General features: G+C 42.1%; 1 protein-coding gene across 1 annotated transcript; it reads right to left on the bottom strand.

The window, feature by feature from the left end:
* Nucleotides 1-411: 411 nt before the first annotated feature.
* Nucleotides 412-7,428, bottom strand: LOC125514251 (lysine-specific demethylase JMJ706-like). The gene is made up of 11 exons (XM_048679546.1): nucleotides 7,106-7,428; nucleotides 5,469-5,826; nucleotides 4,414-4,570; nucleotides 4,118-4,337; nucleotides 3,763-3,816; nucleotides 3,610-3,689; nucleotides 3,231-3,508; nucleotides 2,718-3,122; nucleotides 2,295-2,638; nucleotides 1,963-2,211; nucleotides 412-1,277 (listed from the first exon to the last, which is right to left on the bottom strand). Exons 2-11 carry the CDS (start codon nucleotides 5,722-5,724, stop codon nucleotides 903-905), a joined length of 2,418 nt encoding a protein of 805 aa, XP_048535503.1. The 5' UTR covers nucleotides 5,725-5,826; nucleotides 7,106-7,428; the 3' UTR covers nucleotides 412-902.
* Nucleotides 7,429-19,736: the final 12,308 nt, after the last annotated feature.

The raw sequence follows: 19,736 nt of genomic DNA, 5'->3' as shown, positions 1-19,736 counted from the left end.
ACCAACCACTACTTCAAAACCAACTATCATTGGCTAAGCAAATGTTGTATTTCCACGCAGTTAAAGGAGAAAGTAAATCTTATATGCCAGAATTTAGTAGATGGGGATCTAACAACTATCATTTGTGACTGAATTGTTCATCTTTATTCCTTCTGTTACACCCACTTTCAATAAAACACGATTGATTCGAGCATTTGGGCTTCGATATACATTATCACAAAGAATCTACTTTGTTGCATATGAAACATAACAAGTAGTTATGCTAGTGATTTCTAGTCAGCATCAAGTTATTAACACATCTGGAAACAAATGCACCTCTTTGATATTAATTTCCTGTCAGCATCAATCAATTCATTGCTTTTCATGTTATAAACACACTGGAGACAAAAAATATTGGGAACAATAATGACATAAGAATAAGAAGTTTGATGGCCTTGATGACGAGAGATTACACAAAGTGTGAAGACAAGTAGAAAGTAGAATGGCTTGTCAGGAGATATACAGTAGTTTCATATTTGCATCTATTTAACCATTCTAGGTACATGTGTGTCTGTGGAAAAAGAATGAAAGAAACTGTAAAAGTTATAGACTAACCTCTTTACAGTGGAAAGCCTAGAAAAAAGGAGATAAGTGAAGATGTACAACTAAAGAACATCAGAAACTGCCTGCCTACTCTTTTCAGGTCCCCTACCACAAAGGTAACCTGGCAAATGCAATCAAGAATCCAGCCACGACAGTGCCTCTATTGGAGGCCTGCGGAAAGAATTGCTTCTGAACCATCCATCACCGACTGGCCTACCAACAAACTGGAAACCTTGGCTCGAAGGAGTTGTCAGCTTCCAGAAATTAAGACTGATGTTTGTTAACATATGTGGTGTTAGCACCAGTTGCCTTGTTATACTTCATCGAGCATGGTGACTAGCCAAGTCACTGTCCTCCTGGGATCTACAAGAGATTTCCAGCTCATGATTCCCTCTGGGAAATGATGGGCCAAGAATTTTCAAGCGCTTTGGCCCAAGCTCTACAGATGGAGATAGGTAGTTGCAGCCATTATGTTTTTGGCTGGAAGCAAATTCATCCTCCATGATATTTGCATGTAGTTGATGTAACATCTTCAATTTGGTTGGATGTACTGAGTCATCTCCATTTCCAGAAATAAAGTCAAGACAATGTCTAGAATGATGGGTATGGACAGGATCAATTGTGCCACAGGATACTTCCACTAACTTCTGTTGTTGTCTGTCATCTGCATGGATTTTCTTCAACCGTTTTAATACCTGGAGTTCGTAACAGGGAGATGCCCTTAGTAGAGATAAAGCAGTCAATGTGAAGGTAAATATTGGATATTCTGGGTAAAAAATGTGCAATCAATCCATGAAATGAACTTGCCGTTCACTAACTAGATCTAGTTACAAATCAAGAACAAATACCCTTATTATCATGTCCCTTCAGATTTATGCAATGATTATAAGTTGTGGAATGCAAATCATAATTTACTCTTTGAGGTTCAGTAAACATTTTAGTACATGCTGGATTGAAGCTAAGTACTTAGGCCCATTTATGGAAATAAGGTCATAGTTTTGATTGCCCAATTCGTACAGCACCTTACTATCCTGTGAAGGTGAAATAGAATAAACAGTTGGTGTAAAATGTTAATTATATAAGAATAATCAAACATATATAGAACAGTGATGAACTGAGGATTCCAGCAAGGCTATCGCAACTGAATAAGATATAGACAGCAAAAGGGCTCCATGTACACTGCAAATTAAGTCCAAAATAACACTACTCTACACATTTTAGACACTGACAAATCCTCTGAGATTAACCTCTCACCAAGTCACCATTAGTTTCTAGTGTTACTTTAGTTATAGTGCAAACATACTAGTGACATAATCAACATATAAATATAAATGCAGAGGGAAGAAATATACATGAGTGGCGTCACAAAAATATCTGTACCTGATTCCCAGTGAAAGTTGTTATGGTTGAATCTTCTGTATGCCTCCTCTCAGGAGTTATGCCAGACCTTCTCTTCACCCTAAATATCTCACAATCAGAATCATCAGCGTCTTCTGCAGCCAATTTTTCAGAAGAGCATGTTTGATCAGGTGCAGACGAAGGGTATGCATTAATGATCGTAGTTTGAGGAGTAAATCCATTCTCAGGACAAGAGCTAGAGAAGATCCTTCTGTTAGTACTTGTGCACTCCTACAAATATAAAGTAATATGAACATATTTTAGTTGCCGCAATACAGTACAGCAACATAAAGAAATACAGGACTGAGCCTTACATCACTTTGTGTAGAATACTCATGGGGTCCGAAACAAAATGTTATTGTTGATGCATCAGGATATGGCTTGTTCAGATCATATCCAAAAACACGTGTCTCTGAAATGCTATGAACTTCAGGTGGTGCATGTATGTGAATCTTGCAGTATGGGAAGTATTCAGCATTGTGATTAATGCGGTTGAAATAAGAATGTGAGCTAGAGCCACGAGACATTTGCTTTCTGACAGCATCGACTATTCCATTTTCCTCTTCGAACTTTTTTGACAGTGTCTCCAACTCAATAATGTCTTTTCTCACAAATACAGCACGATCATGGCTGCAAGGGCACTTCCTAATCTCTTCCTCTTCAAAAAACAGGTAAACAAGTAAAAAGGATGCCTCAAGAAAGGTTGATATCTGCACTTAATGTAAAAAAGTTCTTACCATGACAAAGGCAAATTGCATCAACTCTGCAGTTACACATAACATGAGCTACATAGCAGTCACGTTTACATATGCTACAGAGAACTGTGGCATCAATATCTGCTTTATAGTGCGTGCGAGCACCCATTTTCATAAGTGACCAACGGACACAATGCTGGAGCCGCATCAACTGCACAAAAGGGACTTTCATACAATGCTGAATGTGCGTATCTCCAGTTGATGTTGTCAAATCTTTATAACTAGATGTAGAAAATTCATGATCAATAAGTGCTGCCTCTTTACAAAGAAGTTCCTCATAAGGCAGTAATGGTATCCTCTTTAGAAGTGCATAACGTTGACTAGCAATTGCTCCAAGAGGAAACCATTCACCAACAGCGAAATTCACTGCCTCGCCACAGTTAAAACCTGACATTGGTTGCAAACATTTCCCAGTGTTCATAAATTATCCAATGAGATAGATGTTAGAGGATGCTGGAAGATTACTTACAGCACAAAGTTGCAAGAAAATCTCACCATGGCTGAAACCTGAATGATATGCTCGAGGAAACGTGATCACAAACTCTCCCGGTTTCTGTATAGCTCTATAAACTGGAACGTGATGATGCAGCAGAATATTTGGAGGGAACATTGTTGTCTTCCCCAAAAGGATATCAAATGCTGCAGTTTCCCCTTCACCTGATAAAATTTCATGATCATATACATGCTCACGTACCACTTTCTCAAAATCTGGAGCAGCTTTTCCTGGGATCCCATACCATGTTTTTGAAGCACCACAGTGATGATAGTTAATGCTGCAAAGTGTTAAATCAGATTAGAATAAACAGAAGGTTCAGTCTGCACCATGCTGGAAAGTGTAGGAAGTGGAAACATGACAAAACTACTAATCATGCACCTGTACAAGTAATGGTCTTCCACGTGCCAGGCAAACATACTAAAGAGCATTCCGATATACAGCATTGGGTCAGTTACTCCCTGGAAATCGACGAAAATAAACAGTTAGTACTCGACAACAAAGGATGTGAATTCATCAATTCAGCATACTCACTGGAATTGCTGTTCTGAGAAGGCGCAGGATTGATTTGGACAACCGAGAAAGTTTCTGGATCAAAGCACAAGATATTTTAATACCATAAATAAATGTAGCACATGCAACAGATAAGATCATTTAATGATTGAAATATTAATGTATCAGGATAAGTAAACTTGAGAAAACATATAATTGCAAGTGTGACGACTATCTAACCCCAGGCTACACTCAACTCATACAGCAAAAGGAAATGCAAAGCAATCATATACTGTTGCCGTTGCGTAACTTCACAAAATAAAGAAATGCGAAATAAAGTGTTACCAAGTGAGGTTAGCACATAAATATTTCTAAATATGGTAGATAAAAGAAGTACCTTCAAGTTCCATTTGCTTCTCCCAAGTTGGTCATTAGGAGAAGAAGAGAATGCACTACCATCAATATCGCATGCATACTCAACGGATTCCATCTTGCCAAATGCTATTTCATGCCAAAATTCTTCCTCCATATACCTTGCTGGAAGACAGGCAGCACTAGAGTATCTTCGAACAAATCCTTTATTTGCTATCTTCTCAAAATCTCGAAATGTGTACTTTCTGTTGACACAGACTCATAAATTATGCAGTGTACATGACAAACACAGCTCTGGGGCAGGTCAATAGATTAACAGACCTTCCGCTCATGAAGAAAGCAAACTTGTCATCCGTGGACCATTCAGCAAGACGAAGAGGCTGCACTCTGGTAGTAAACTTCAGCCCACCTTGTTCCTTCATAAGTACAGTGCCAACAGGTACAGAAGCACATATAGGTGAAACAATCTTGCATATACCTGGCAAAGCACACATATTCTCAGCGATTTGAAGAAAAAGCACAAATGACAGACGATTTGGTTCAAGACATTCACTAGTTCCAAAAGGTTTGCTATGGCAATGCTTGTTTTTGTGTGTGGTCAACTATTTCATGCAAGAGCACAAAACTAAGAAATAATCATGATATATTTCACATTTACAGTCATCATGAACATACACAAGCTAAATTGGAGGTGCAGCGTGATTTGGATGTAATATTAAAGAACAAAAAAAGGTGAAGAGAATACGCCAAAAGAGCCATTTCAATGGATTTGTTTTTGTACTAGAGAAAATTGCACTAGAAGCTCCTAAACTTGTGCAGTGAAGTGAAATCACTTAGGTCTAAAAACTTGTTTTGTGTATGGTCAACTCTTTCATGCAAGCACACAAAACTCGCAAATAAACTAATTAAAATCCCTATTCTCCCAATGCATCAAACAAGAGATCAGAACAATCTAATATTTTTTGATTGGAGTGGTATCTTCTAATCTCCACCTTTAATCTGCATGGAAGTCTGTAAACTTTTCTTTTCTAGGGGGGAAAACCCCAAAAAAAATGTAAAGAGAATACCCCAAAAGAGCCACTTCAATTGCTTAGTTTTATATTAGAGAAAAACCATAAGCTCCGAAACTTGTGCAATGGCATCACTTAGGTCTAAAAGTTTAAAACCATATTGGTGGGTCCCTAAACTTGAATATTTGCCACTTAATACGACTTTGAAGTAGCAGGGACTGTTAGCACCCCCGCGCAAATTAATCTTTATTAAATTTCATGAGATGACATTTGGCAATCATTAATTCTCTGTCTGTATAATATTTGTCATGCCCTTGCCTTAAGAGAAGAAAATAATCGCAGAGCAACATAGAGAAGAACTTATACCATATTTTGCAGCAACAGGGGCAATTTTACTGAGATAAACAAATGGATCCTCGAACTCCTCCACCGATGGAGAAAACACGGGGCATTCTGGAATCTGATCAATCCAATCTAGGCTAGATAGATCAAACTTCTTCACTCTGTGCTTCAAGAAAGGGTCCCTCATGGACACTTCCTCTCTTATTGATGCATCACGACTCCTACGTAACCTTGCCCCACATGATACAGGTTTCAGAGCAGCTTCCTCCTTCCCTGCCATTATCCTGAAGACATCAACCCCTTGGCCCACAAATGCTGAGATTACTGGCTGACGGCACCCATGCTTTATACCCCAGCTCAATAAAATGCGCCTCCACTCGACCTGTATACACAAAAAGATATGACTACTTATCCTACTAGAACACTGTGTGTATACTTCACATTACTAAATAATAGCTGCCTAACTAAAGCAAAGTGGACGGGATTTAAAGGTTCTTCTCCAGCGAACTCATGCAAAAGGAATATTACATCGAAAAGTGGAGGCTACATGCAGAAATTTAAACATGTGCGTGTCAATTGTGTCATTGTGTGCTACTTTTCCAGATCATTCTATATGCCTTAAGGCACGATCTCACTGGGTTGTTCACACACACCACATGTAGTAGGGTGCAAATAAGTCAAACCCTGCTGTTGAACCCAGGAATCCAACAGTTAAGTGCCATCTCAATCATAAAACAACCATGAAAAAGTTAAGACCAAATCACACAGGTCAAATTCATAAGGAAAACACTTCTGAATCTGTTCATTTAAAGATGTCAAATTAAGCATCTAGAGTTGTCGCCCGCGAATTCACATGGTATAGTCATTAGTTCCCACCACGTACTAGTGGAGCAGAAACTCACAACAGGAACAAGCGCAAAAATAGCAAGCTCAGGTGGTCAAATATATTTCCCACCCAGAAAAACTGGTCAAAACTATGGAGCAGTTAGAATTTGGAAACACATCAAACATGACACGAAATCTTCTACCATTTTAAACTCAGCTCTATGGTTCAGCCACAACATATACCAAGAGAATTCTCGAAAACAGAACGATTCCGTACGAAATCAACCCAGTGCGTTCAGAGAATGGTGAATATTACGCGACAAGCAGGTATTCACGAACTTGGTTACTCAAAAGTCAAAACACATCTAAAATCACGCGCCCGCGCATAAAATCGTGGAATTATCGCCTACAACCACCAGCAGTCGAGCGCTGTTTAATCAAACTGTTGGAACAACCAAAATTATCACAAACAGCTCCAGCTACGAGAAGGAATCCAGACGATTGGTCGTGGGAACCGCGGAATTAGCCTCTCGTCGCAACTACACTCCCAGTTAAACATGATCCAACGGCTACGTGCATCGCTCCACACGATAGAAGTGGTCTCCGCAGCCTCAAACCAAAGCAGGAAATCGCCAACATCAAAAGGGCCAGAGCAGAGCAGAGCAAGCGCGCCCAGGTGATGACAGCTAACGATCGAAGAACCCCACTAATTCACCTAGCGAAGACGAGCCGAATTTTTTGAACGCCCGCCCCTGAAACAAATCCAACCACCCGCACCGCAGGAGCGCACCCGCCCCGGTCCCCGATTCGCAATTCACAGCCCGGAAATCACTCACCGTGGCCTCCCGTCCCGCGACAGCCTCAAGCCGGGACCCACATTCCCCTCCGGGGCCTCCTGCCGGATCCCCCGCGCTCGGATCCGAGCCCGCCACTGCCCTGAACCGCCGCGGCGCCGAGGGGCACGAGGCTGGTTCCGCGCGAGGCGTGGGCGCGGCAGCCACGGGCCGAGGCGGAGCTAAGGACGCCGAGCACCGCGGCGGCGCTCCTCCGAGACGCGGCGAGGGGTAGGAGGAGTAGGAGGAGGGGCAGGAGGCGAGGTGCGGAAACGAAGGGAAGGAAAAGTGCGGGTGATATTAATACGGGATAACTGCCGGTACTGCGTCTCTATTGCGTTTGGGCTTCTCTAATCCGCGCTTATTACGGTGCTAATCTGTATAGATTAGAGTTGAATTTTGTGTGTGCTTATACTTATTATATAAAGAAATATGTCATGTAATTTTCTGATAGATGGGGTGGTTGCGAACGAACGTTGTGATTGCAGGCCGTCGTCACGGGTCCGTCTGTCTTCGCCAGCGCAGCGGTGCCAGCCAATGGCTTTTCTGCCTCGGACCCTCCGTTGCCTCACTTGTGTGCGCGGAGTTTTTTCGTGTAGGAGTAAATTGCATCACCGGGATTTTAAACCCGTTTCAAACATCCGGGCGGATGGACCGGTCTGTCCCATTGCCTTATTCTAGTGCGTGCACAAGCTTTTTTTTTGAGTAATGGAAATGTAAATTGCATTACTGGACGTCTCAAACCAGTCCCAAACGTCCAGGCGAGCGGACCGGTCAGTAATCGGTTATAAAAAACCAAACCACCCAACCGCCTTAAATTGGCCTCAAATGCTTGGGCTGTCCGGCGCCCCTCAAATTGGGACTAAATATAGGGACGATATGAGGGCAACTGGACGCGAGCGGGCACCCCGCTCCATGTCATAGTAGTCCCACCTGCAGCCACTTGGAACTCCTTCCTCTCTCATCACACCGTGAAAGATACAACGGCGTTGCGAGTTGGCCTCCCATGCTTCTGCTCCCCCGCGCATGTCAGAGACGGGCTCGCCTGAGCTGGTTTTTAGTCCTAGGGACGCTGACCGGTTTAAATAGCCGCGACGGCGGATGACAGCAAGCTTCTCTCTTGTTGCATAGATCGATCAATTCTTCCTGTGTTAACGAGGTAGCTTGACACTAGATTGCATTTTATAAACTGATGATTGTCATCGAGTGTCAAGTTCATCCCGCTCATATACCTTGATAGCTCGTTTGACACATTGTGAGTCCAAAAGAGCCATGCAAACATCAATGTTTCATTTGTAAAGAAGATAGACCATGACTATTAATCTACTTGTGATAAGTAGAGAAGATTAATAGTAACATTTCATCTCCTTGATAAAGGGTGCAATGATGACCGAAGCTTATCGCTTTTGGACGATCCAACCATTTAAGCTGGTCGACGAGCTCCTCATGCGATGAGATGGAACTAAGCATCTAAAACCCGTCGGCCCAATACGGATGTAAAAATCTTAAATACGAGCAATTTATTTGGTAACAATGACGTTGGCCCAACACAAACTAGATGTCCAAAATGATTGACGTACATGTGTTTGCATGTATTAGATGTTTTGATAATAGGTTTGTGATTGCAAATGGCAAAATTTGAGTCACGCTTGGTCACTGTCCGCGGTCGCGTCCGAGGACATTTAAGGGCCCTAATTTGCAGGTTGCGGATGTAGATACTCTGGCAGAAGGTGCTCAACAAAGCTGCAACATCTGAGTACAAGCTGAATTGGTGGGTCCCACTTTTTTTATTTTCTTTGTGCCAAAATTGTTCTTTTAAAGAACTATCAAAAAAGACTGAAAATGGCATCTTTGCAACTTTTACACAAAGTAGACAACATTGGAGGCCCGATGCCATTTTTTCATGCATTTCAGAGTTTTTCCCTATATTTTATTGATTTAATGGATTTCTAGATATTAATTACAAGTAATACAGATTTGAATTACAAGTGTCTTGTTGTTTGGTAAAAAAATAGGAAAAAATAATTTTAAGCAATGACACTATGAATGTGCGCATTGCTACTTATGGAATGCGTTGGGATTTCCCTGGAGAGGAAGGGTGAAGTAATATAGTAGTGAAAAAAATTTCCCTCGGTAAAGAACCAAGGTTTAACGAAACAGTAGGAGAGTTATCCAAATCACCTTTAGCAGTACCTAAACACACAGGAGCAAATACTTGCACCCAACACGGGTAACAGGATTGTCAATCCCCTTGTACTCGTTAATTGTAAGGATGAAATCTAATAGTAGGAGATATATAAATTGCAAAATAAAATAAAAGTAAATAAATTACAGCAAGGTATTTAGGGTTTTAGTAATATGATTTAAATAGACCCTAGGGGCCATAGTTTTCACTAGAGACATCTCTCATAAGCATAACGATAGGATGGATGAACAAATTATTGTTGGGCAATTGATAGAATAGCACATAGTTGTGATGTTATTCATGGCATGATCAATACATAGGCATTATGTCTGTGACAAGTAGACCGGCGTCCATATGCATCTACTGCTATTACTCCACCCCTTGACCGCTATACAGCATGCATCTTAAGTTATTAAGTTCATAACAAGCAGAGTAATGTTTGGAGCATGATGGCATAATGTAGACAAAATAAGATCAACTAATATGATCGAACCTGGTTGTTTTACCCTTAGTAGCAATAATACAAATACGTGCCTTGCTACCCCTTCTGTCACTAGGTGAGGACACCGCAAGATTGAACCTACTACTATGCACCACTTCCAGTGAAGACCTAATCATTAACTTGGCCAAACATAACTCATAAATCGGAAAGCATTACATAGATATAACAGTCACACATAATAAAGTTCAGAATATAACTCAGTTACTTTCAATGAATAATCTGATCATAAACGCACAATTCATCGGATCCCAACAAATGCACTGCATAAAATGATTACATCATATCGATCTCCGAAGAGAACATTGTATTGAAGATCATAACGAAAGAGAGAGAAAGAGAGACCATCTAGCTAATCATTGTGGAGCCATAGGTCCTGTTGAAAGTACTCACACATCATCGGAGGTGGAACAAGGTTGATGTAAAAGCCCTCCATGATCGATTCCCCCTCCGGTAGAGTACCGGCGGAGGGCTCCAAATGAGATCATAGAAGAACAGAGGCTTGCGGCAGCGGAATAATTGTTTCGGGTCTCGCTCTGGTGGTTTCCAGAATTTAGGGAATTTATGGAGTTGGAATTAGGTCAATCGGAGTTACAAGGGGTCCACAAGCTCAGGTGGCGCCCCCTGGGGTGCACCGTGTGAGCTTGTGGCCCACTCGTACATCTTCTAACCTCCTCCCGGAGCCTCCAGGGTTCCTTCTGGTCAAGAAAAAATCACCATAAAGTTTCATTATGTCTGGACTTCGTTTGGTTTTGTTTTCCTACGAAGCAATAAAATAGGCAAAAATAGAAACTGTCGCTAGGCACTAGGTTAGTTCCCAAAAATGATGTAAAATTGCATATATAGCATACAAGATTGATAATATAATAGCATGAAACATAAAAAATTATAGATACGCTAGAGACTTATCAATATCCCTAAGCTTAATGCATGCTTGTCCTCGAGTAGCACTAGTAGAAAAAGGACCTAATGTGAGACACATTAGTCCCGGTTCGATTTTGGTCCGGTACTAATGGCACCATTAGTGCCGGTTCGAACGGCTATGCATTAATGTCGGTTCGTGTTGAACCTTTAGTACCGGTTCGTGCCACGAACCGGTGCTAAAGGGGTGGTGGCAGGCTGGCGTCAGGCCGGGGCCCCATGATCACCTTTACTACCGGTTTGTGGCACAAACCGGTACTAAAGGGCTAACCTTTAATACTGGTTCGTGCCATGAACCGGGACTAAAGGGGTCTGACCTATAGTCCTGGTTGGAGACACAAACCGGGACTATAGGGCAATTTTCAAACTCTACCCCCCCGTGTATCGCCATTTCAATTTTGAAAAAATCAAAAGAAAATGATAAAAACTTTAGAAAATAAAATCCTTCGAGAGGTAGTTATATTACTACACCTGCTAGTTATGAAAATTTGAAAACTTAAATTTGGACATGTTTTGCAAAAAGTGTAGCGAAAATGTAAAACGGCTATAACTTTTGCATATGATGTCGGAAAAAACGTATAATATATCAAAAAATTCAGCACGAAAATCCGCATCCGATTTTGACAGCCTACGGCCTGTTTGCAATTTTTTAGAATCCTCAAATTCCAAAAGGAAAAAAAGATATGCTCAAATTTCAGTTTTTTTAATTTTGGTCAAACTATGGTCAAACTACTTATTCAAGAAGTATTAATGTTACTACATAATTATTCAAGAATATTAGTGTTACTAAATAATTATTTTAATTTTTTGAATTTTGGTCAAATCTGGTCAAACTATGGTCAAACTTATTCAAGAAATATTAGTGTTACTAAATAATTACTGTTTTTTTAGAATAATAGTTTCAAACTCAAATGGTGAAACGAGTGACCTAATGCTCAAGCTAAACTGCTGAGGGTTAATAGGATTGACAGCTTACATTTGTCAGGAAAACAACAAGTGCAGACTTGGAAAGTAGGGGGAATAGAACTCCAAAGTTAAGCGTGCTCAGGCTGGGGGAGTGAGAGGATGGGTGACCGACCGGGAAGTTAGACGATTTGGAATGAGTGATCCACACTTGAGCAGTTAAGAGGGGTGATTAGAGACTAAATCATCAAATAATTCAATTCAGGAAATTGAAAATTGAAAAAAAACAAAAAAATTTCTAAAATTTTCAAAAAAAAAACCTTTAGTACCGGTTGGTAACACCAACCGGTACTAAAGGTCCCCCATGCCACGGCGCGAGCTCACGCCACGTGGTGGGCCTTTAGTGACGGTTCGTGCCGAACCGGTACTAAAGGGGGGGGGGCTTTAGTGCCCACACTTTAGTGTCGGTTACAGAACCGGCACTAAAGGCCCATACGAACCGGTTTTAAAGCTCCGTTTTCTACTAGTGTAGGTAAATGATAAAAACATAATTTTTGATGTTGAATGCTACCTTGCATGTCTTATTGTGTAATCCTTTCATTGTATGAATATTGAGAAACAATGAAGTAATTGATATCAACATAATACTTGATACGTCTCCAACGTATCTATAATTTTTTATCGTTCCATGCTATTATAGTATCAATCTTGAATGTTTTATATGCATTTATATGTCATTATATATATATATCATTTTTTGGGACTAACCTATCAACTTAGTGCCAAGTGTCAATTGTTGTTTTTTGCCTATTTTTGGTTTTCCAAAATATCAGTACCAAACGAAGTCCAAATGCCATGAAACTTTTTAGAGATTTTTTTCTGGACATAAGAGACCCTGAAAGCTTCGGGAGAGGGCCAGAAGATGAAGGGGTAGCCCACAAGGCACCAGGGCGCGCCTTGGTGGCTTGTGGGGCCCACGTGCATCCCTTTAATCTAATTCCACCTCTATAAATTCTATAAAATTGGGAACCAACATAGAGCCACCCAAAATACTTTTTCCGCCGCCGCAAGCTTCTGTTCTCGCGAGATCCCGTCTGGAGGCCTTTTCCGGTACTCTGCCGGAGGAGGAATCAACCACGGAGGGGCTCTACATCAACCTTGCCGCCCTTTTCGGTGATGTGTGAGTAGTTTTCCACAGACCTACGGGTCCATAGCTAGAATCTAGATTGCTTCCTATCTCTCTTTGATCTTCAATTCAATGTTCTTGGAGTTGTATTCGATGTAATCACTTTTTGCGGTGTGTTTGTTGGGATCCGATGAATTGTGAGTTTATGATCAGATTATCCATGATTATTATTTGAGTCATCTCTGAACTCTTTTATGCATGATTATAATAGCTTTGTATTTCTCTTCGATCCATTGATTTGGTTTGGCCAACTAGATTGTTTTTTCTTGCAATGAGAGCGGTGCTTTGTAATGGGTTCAATCTTGCGCTGATCTATATCCCAGTGACAGAAAGGGAGAAGACACATATTTTTATTGTTGCCATTAAGGATAAAAAGAAGGGGTTTATTCATGCATGAGTTTACTTTGTCTACATCATGTCATCTTGCTTAAGGCGTTACTCCGTTCTTTATGAACTTAATACTCTAGATGCATGCTGGATAGCGGTGGATGTGTGGAGTAATAGTAGTAGATGCAGGCAGGAGTCGGTCTACATGATCATTGTCTTGAATATCGTCATGATTATTCGCTTTTCTATCAATTGCCCATCAGTAGTTTGTTTACCCACCGTATGGTATTTTTAGGAGAGAAGCCTCTAGTGAAAACTATGGCCTCCGGGTCTACTTTTATCATATATTAAAATCCAAAAATACCTTGTTGTAATTTATTTTATTTTTTGTTTTATTTATCTATCTATCACTACAAGATTTGATCCTTGCAATTAACCGTCGAGGGATTGACAACCCCTTGTTCGTGTTGGGTGCAAGTATTTGTTATTTTGTGTGTAGGTACTGCTAACAGGGTGTTGCATGGTTTGATACGTCTTCAACGTATCTACAATTTTTGATTGTTTCGTGTTGTTATATTATCAATCTTGGATGTTTTACATTCATTACTAGCAACTTTATATCATTTTTTGGGACTAACCTATTGACATACTGCCTAGTGCAAGTTGATGTTTTTTGCTTGTTTTTTACTTCCCAGAATATCCATATCAAAGGAAGTCCAAATGCAGCAAAACTTTTTGGAGATTTGTTTCTGCCCAGAAGACACCCAGGTGGCCCAAGAAGTGCACCAGAGGGGCCTTGTGGGGCCCACTAGGCACCAGGGAGCGCCCTGGTGGGTAGTGGGGCCCACAGGCACCCCCTCCACCGCCTCTCAGCTCTATAAATACTCTAATATTCCAGAAACCCTAGGAGAGTCGATGGAACACAATTCCAGCCGCCACAAGTTCCAGAACCATGAGATCCAATCTAGGGGCCTTTTCCGACACTTTTCCAGAGGGGTCAACGATCACGGAGGGGTTCTTCATCATCACCCTTGCCCCTCCAATGATGCGTGAGTAGTTTACCATAGACCTATAGGTCCGTAGGCAGGAGCTAGATGGCTTCTTCTCTCTTTTTGATCTTCAATACAATGTTCTCCTCGATGTTCTTGGAGATCTATTTGATTTAATGACTTTTTGCGGTGTGTTTGCTGGGATCCGATGAATTGTGAGTTTATGATCAGTTATATCTATGAATATTATTTGAGTATTCTCTGAACTCTTTTATGCATGATCTTTATAGCCTCGTACTTCTTCTCTGAAACTTTGGTTTGGTTTGGCCAACTAGATTGATTTTTCTTGCAATGGGATGAGGTGCTTTGTGATGGGTTCCATCTTGCGGTGCTCATTCTCAGTGACAGAAGGAGACATGACATGCGCGCATAATGTCTACTACGCAACTTTATTCTTGTAGACTCGTGTTGGGCCTTGATGTCTGCTAGACTACGTCGGTATTTCCCCAAAGAGGAAGGGATGATGCAGCACAACGACGGCAGGTATTTCCCTCAGTGATGATACCAAGGTTATCGAACAAGTAGGAGAATCACGAAACACTCCGTGAACGGCACCTACACACAAATAACAAATACTTGCAACCCGACGTGTTAAAGGGGTTGTCAATCCCTTTCGGCCCACGGCGCCAGAAATTGGAAAACGGACGTGAGAGAGTTGTAATAAATTGATAGATTGAACGCCAAATAAAATAAAGGGCAGCAAGGTATTTTTGTATTTTTGGTTTAATAGATCTGAAAATAAAAGCAAAGGAAAATAGATCGCAAAGGCAAATATATTAAGGAAGAGACGCCGTAGGTTTCACTAGTGGCTTCTCTCAAGAAAAATAGCAAACGATGGGCAAACGAATTACTGTTGGGCAATTGATAGAACTTCAAATAATCATGACGATATCCAGGCAATGATCATTATATAGGCATCACGTCCAAGATTAGTAGACCGACTCCTGCCTGCATCTACTACTATTACTCCACACATCGACCACTATCCAACATGCATCTAGTGTATTAAGTTCATGGAGAAACGGAGTAATGCAATAAGAACAATAACATGATGTAGACAAGATCTATTTATGTAGAAATAGACCCCATCTTGTTATCCTTAATAGCAACGATACATACGTATCGGCTCCCCTTCTGTCACTGAGATCAAGTACCGTAAGATCGAACCCATCACAAAGCACCTCTTCCCATTGCAAGATAAATAGATCAAGTTGGTCAAAAAAACCAAATATCAGAGAAGAAATACGAGGCTATAAGCAATCATGCATATAAGAGATCAAAGAAGACTCAAATAACTTTCATGGATAAAAAGATAGATCTGATCATAAACTCAAAGTTCATCGGATCCCAACAAACACACCGCAAAAGAATTACATCATATGGATCTCCAAGAGACCATTGTATTGAGAATCAAACGAGAGAGATGAAGCCATCTAGCTACTAACTACGGACCCGAAGGTCTACAAAGAACTACTCACGCATCATCGGAGATGCACCAATGGACCTGATGAACCCCTCCGTGATGGTGTTGAAGGAAATATGCCCTAGAGGCAATAATAAAGTTGTTATTTATATTTACTTATACCATGATAAATGTTTATTATTCATGCTAGAATTGTATTAATAGGAAACTTGATACATGTGTGAATACATAGACAAAACAAAGTGTCCCTAGTATGCCTCTACTTAACTAGCTCGTTAATCAAAGATGGTTAAGTTTCTTGACTATAGACATGTGTTGTCATTTGATGAACGGGATCACATCATTAGGAGAATGATGTGGTGGACAAGACCCATCTGTTAGCTTAGCATAATGATCATTAAGTTTTATTGCTATTGCTTTCTTCATGACTTATACATATTCCTTTAACTATGAGATTATGCAACTCCCGAATACTGGTGGAACACCTTGTGTGCTATCAAACGTCACAACATATCTGGGTGATTATAAAGATGGTCTACAGGTGTCTCCAAAGGTATTTGTTGGGTTGGCATTGATAGAGATTAGGATTTGTCACTTCGAGTATCGGAGAGGTATCTCTGGGCCCTCTCGGTAATGCACATCACGATAAGCCTTGCAAGCAATGTGACTAATGAGTTAGTTGAGGGATGATGCATTACGGAACGAGTAAAGAGACTTCCCGGTAACGAGATTGAACTAGGTATGAAGATACCGACGATCGAATCTCGGGCAAGTAACATACCGATGACAAAGGGAATGACGTATGTTGTCATTGCGGTTTGACCGATAAAGATCTTCATAGAATATGTAGGAACCAATATGAGAATCTAGGTTCCGATGTTGGTTATTGACCGGAGATGTGTCTCGGTCATGTCTACATAGTTCTCGAACCCGTAGGGTCCGCACGCTTAACGTTCGATGACGATTTGTATTATGAGTTGTGTGTTTTGGTGACCTAAGATTGTTCGGAGTCCCGAATGAGATCACGGACATGACAAGGAGTCTTGAAATGATCGAGAGGTAGAGATTGATATATTGGATGATGGTATTCAGACACCGGAATAGTTTCGGAGTGGTTCGGGTATTTTTCAGAGTACCGGGAGGTTATCGGAACCCCTTGGGAAAGTAATGGGCCAACATGGGCCATAGGGGAGAGAGAGGGGAGCCCACAAGGGGTGGCGCGTGCCTCCCATGGGCTGTCCGAATTGGACAAGGGGAAGGGGGCATGTCCCCCCTTTCCTTCCCCATCTCCCTCTCCTTCCCTTTTCCCCCTCCAAAAGAAAGGAAGGGGGGCGACTAGGACTAGGAGTCCTAGTCGGTTCCCCCCCATGGCGCGCCCCCCTTGGGCCGGCCTCCTCCCCTCCTCCTTTATATACGGGGGCAGGGGGCACCCCCAAGCACATCAAATGTTCTCTTAGCTGTGTGCGGTGCCCCCTCCACAGTTTACTCCTCCTCTCATATTGTCGTAGTGCTTAGGCGAAGCCCTGCGCGGATCAGATCACCATCACTGTCACCACGCCGTCGTGCTGACGAAACTATCCCTCAACACTTTGCTGGATCAAGAGTTCGAGGGACGTCATCAAGCTGAACGTGTGCAGAACTCGGAGGTGCCGTACGTTCGGTGCTTGATCGGTTGGATCGCGAAGACGTTCGACTACATCAACCACGTTAAGCTAACGCTTCTGCTTTCGGTGTACGAGGGTATGTGGACACACTCTTCCCCTCTCATTGCTATGCATCTCCTAGATAAATCTTGCGTGAGCGCAGGAATTTTTTTGAAATTGCATGCTATGTTCCCCAACAGGTGTCTAGATTAGATCCGTTGGTTCTGGAACTTGCGGCGGCTGGAATTGATTTTCTTCGACCCCCCTAGGGTTTCTAGAATATTTGGGTATTTATAGAGTAAAGAGGCGGTCCAGGGGCACCCGAGGTGGGCACAACCCAGGCGCTCCCTGGTGGGTTGTGCTCCCTTTGAAGCAGCCCCCAGGTGCTTCTTCGGCCACACTGGATGTCTTATGGTCCAAAAAAATCCACAAAAAGTTTCGCTGTGTTTGGACTCCGTTTGGTATTGATTTCCCGTGATATAAAAAACATGCAAAAAAATAGCAACTGACACTTGGCACTATGTCAATAGGTTAGTACCAAAAAATGATACAAAATGACTATAAAATGATTATAAAACATCCAAGAATGATAATACAACAACATGGAACAATCAAAAATTATAAATACGTTGGAGACGTATCAGGCCTCCAAGCGCAGAGTTTTGTAGGACAGTAGCAATTTTCCCTCAAGTGGATGACCTAGGGTTTATCAATCTATGGGAGGTGTAGGATGAAGATGGTCTCTCTCAAACAACCCTGCAATCAAATAACAAAGAGTCTCCTGTGTCCCCGATACACCAAATACAATGGTAAATTGTATAGGTGCACTAGTTCAACGAAGAGATGGTGATACAAGTGTAGTAATGATATTAGATATTGATTTTTGTAATAGGAACAATAAAAAACAGCAAGGTAGCAAGTAACAAAAGTGAGCACAAACGGTATCGCAATGCTTGAAAATGAGGCCTAGAGTCCGTACTTTCACTAGTGCAATCTCTCAACAGTGCTAATATAATTGGATCATATCACTGGTACAACAACGTCCTAAACAAATGGTTTAAAACCCCTTTCCGCGATGGCATTTGGAACCGTTGCCAAGTGAGTGTGGGCGATAGGGGGGGTCCTTCCCACACGACCCAGAAATCGTCGGGGATAGGCCCTCATGGGACCCAGGTTGGGGCCGTGTGCGATCGGGCGAGGCATGGAAACCCAATCATTTCCGTAGGTATGTACATCAGATCTGGCGGTCGACACGCATGTCAGCCATAGCAACCTCGTTCGCGCGTGCGGCCGCATGCTACTCAGCACCATGTTATACTGCATGTAAAATGGCTGTGGGTGGCGCTTAATTGGAGGGGGGGCAGTGATTTCGGTGGAAGGTGTCGCTCCGTCAGTCGGGGCATGTGGGACGGGAAAGGAGGAGGATGGTGTGGGTGGGGTGTGGATTACCTGACCATATCGACGAGGCCGCGCAACAATAAGAAGGGTCAGCGGCGAGGAGGACGCGCAACAAGAAGAAGGGTCACCGGCAAGGAGGCGACGCTACAAGAAGAAGGGTCGCCAGCGAGGAGGCGGCGCTGCAAGAAGAAGGGTAGCCGGCGAGGAGGCGGCGCTGCAAGAAGAAGGGTCGCCGACGAGGAGGCTGAGCTGCCCGTAAGTAGCAGTGAATGTTTGAACTTGGAAAGCAAGGAGGAACAGTGGAAATGTGGCTTTTGGTAGGAGGGAGGGGGCGGGGAGATAGATATTTCCGCGGTGGCAAAAAAAGTTCGCTCGGTGCCGCGAGAAACTGGCGCGCAAGTGTGGTTCAAGCGGGGTCGGTAGATTGTAGACGACGAAGCTTCCTGCGTAAGCCAGACAAGATGGTGCGCCAAGATATTTTATATCGCATCCCACACGATTCTTTCTAGTAAACTATTTGTGGTATACCTGATTTTTTCATTATGTTTTGAAAGACAAAATGGTGTTACGGAGGAAAAGGATGGTGTTTGAATTGCTAGAACATTTACGTACAGTGAACATGCAACTAGTACATGAGTGTCGTGTTTAAATTTGGAATTATTTCGGGTTCGTTTGGCATTTTTATGCATTAATTGAGTTTTTGGGCATTTAATGTGCATAATTCAAATTTGAACTACAAGCACATGCTCCAATGCACCAAAGTTTGCTGAAAAATCACATGTGTGTCTTTGGGTGAATTTATAGGTCCCATGCAAGAAATGGGAATAAAATTCAAACATCTGGGTGTCGTGGCTCGGCCGGAATGATTGAGAAATTTGGTTTTTAATTCCTATAAATCCAAAACATGACTGAAAATCATGAAACTTGGCATGGTGTCATGACATGGCACCAACATGCTGCAGTACATTTTTTGGCCAAATTGGGACAAGCTTTGGTGTAAGCTTCTTGCAAACCGGAGCTTCCCTCAAGAAGGCTCATGGTTCCGAGTGGGAACGTGTCACCTCCGTCTGCGAAACGACATACGTACACTGCCTTCTCCC

The sequence above is a fragment of the Triticum urartu genome, chromosome 6 (genome assembly GCF_003073215.2).
Source record: "Triticum urartu cultivar G1812 chromosome 6, Tu2.1, whole genome shotgun sequence".
In the NCBI taxonomy this organism is placed as follows: domain Eukaryota; kingdom Viridiplantae; phylum Streptophyta; class Magnoliopsida; order Poales; family Poaceae; genus Triticum; species Triticum urartu.
Note: the sequence above shows the minus strand (reverse complement) of the source record. Positions and strands in the feature narration are given on the sequence as shown.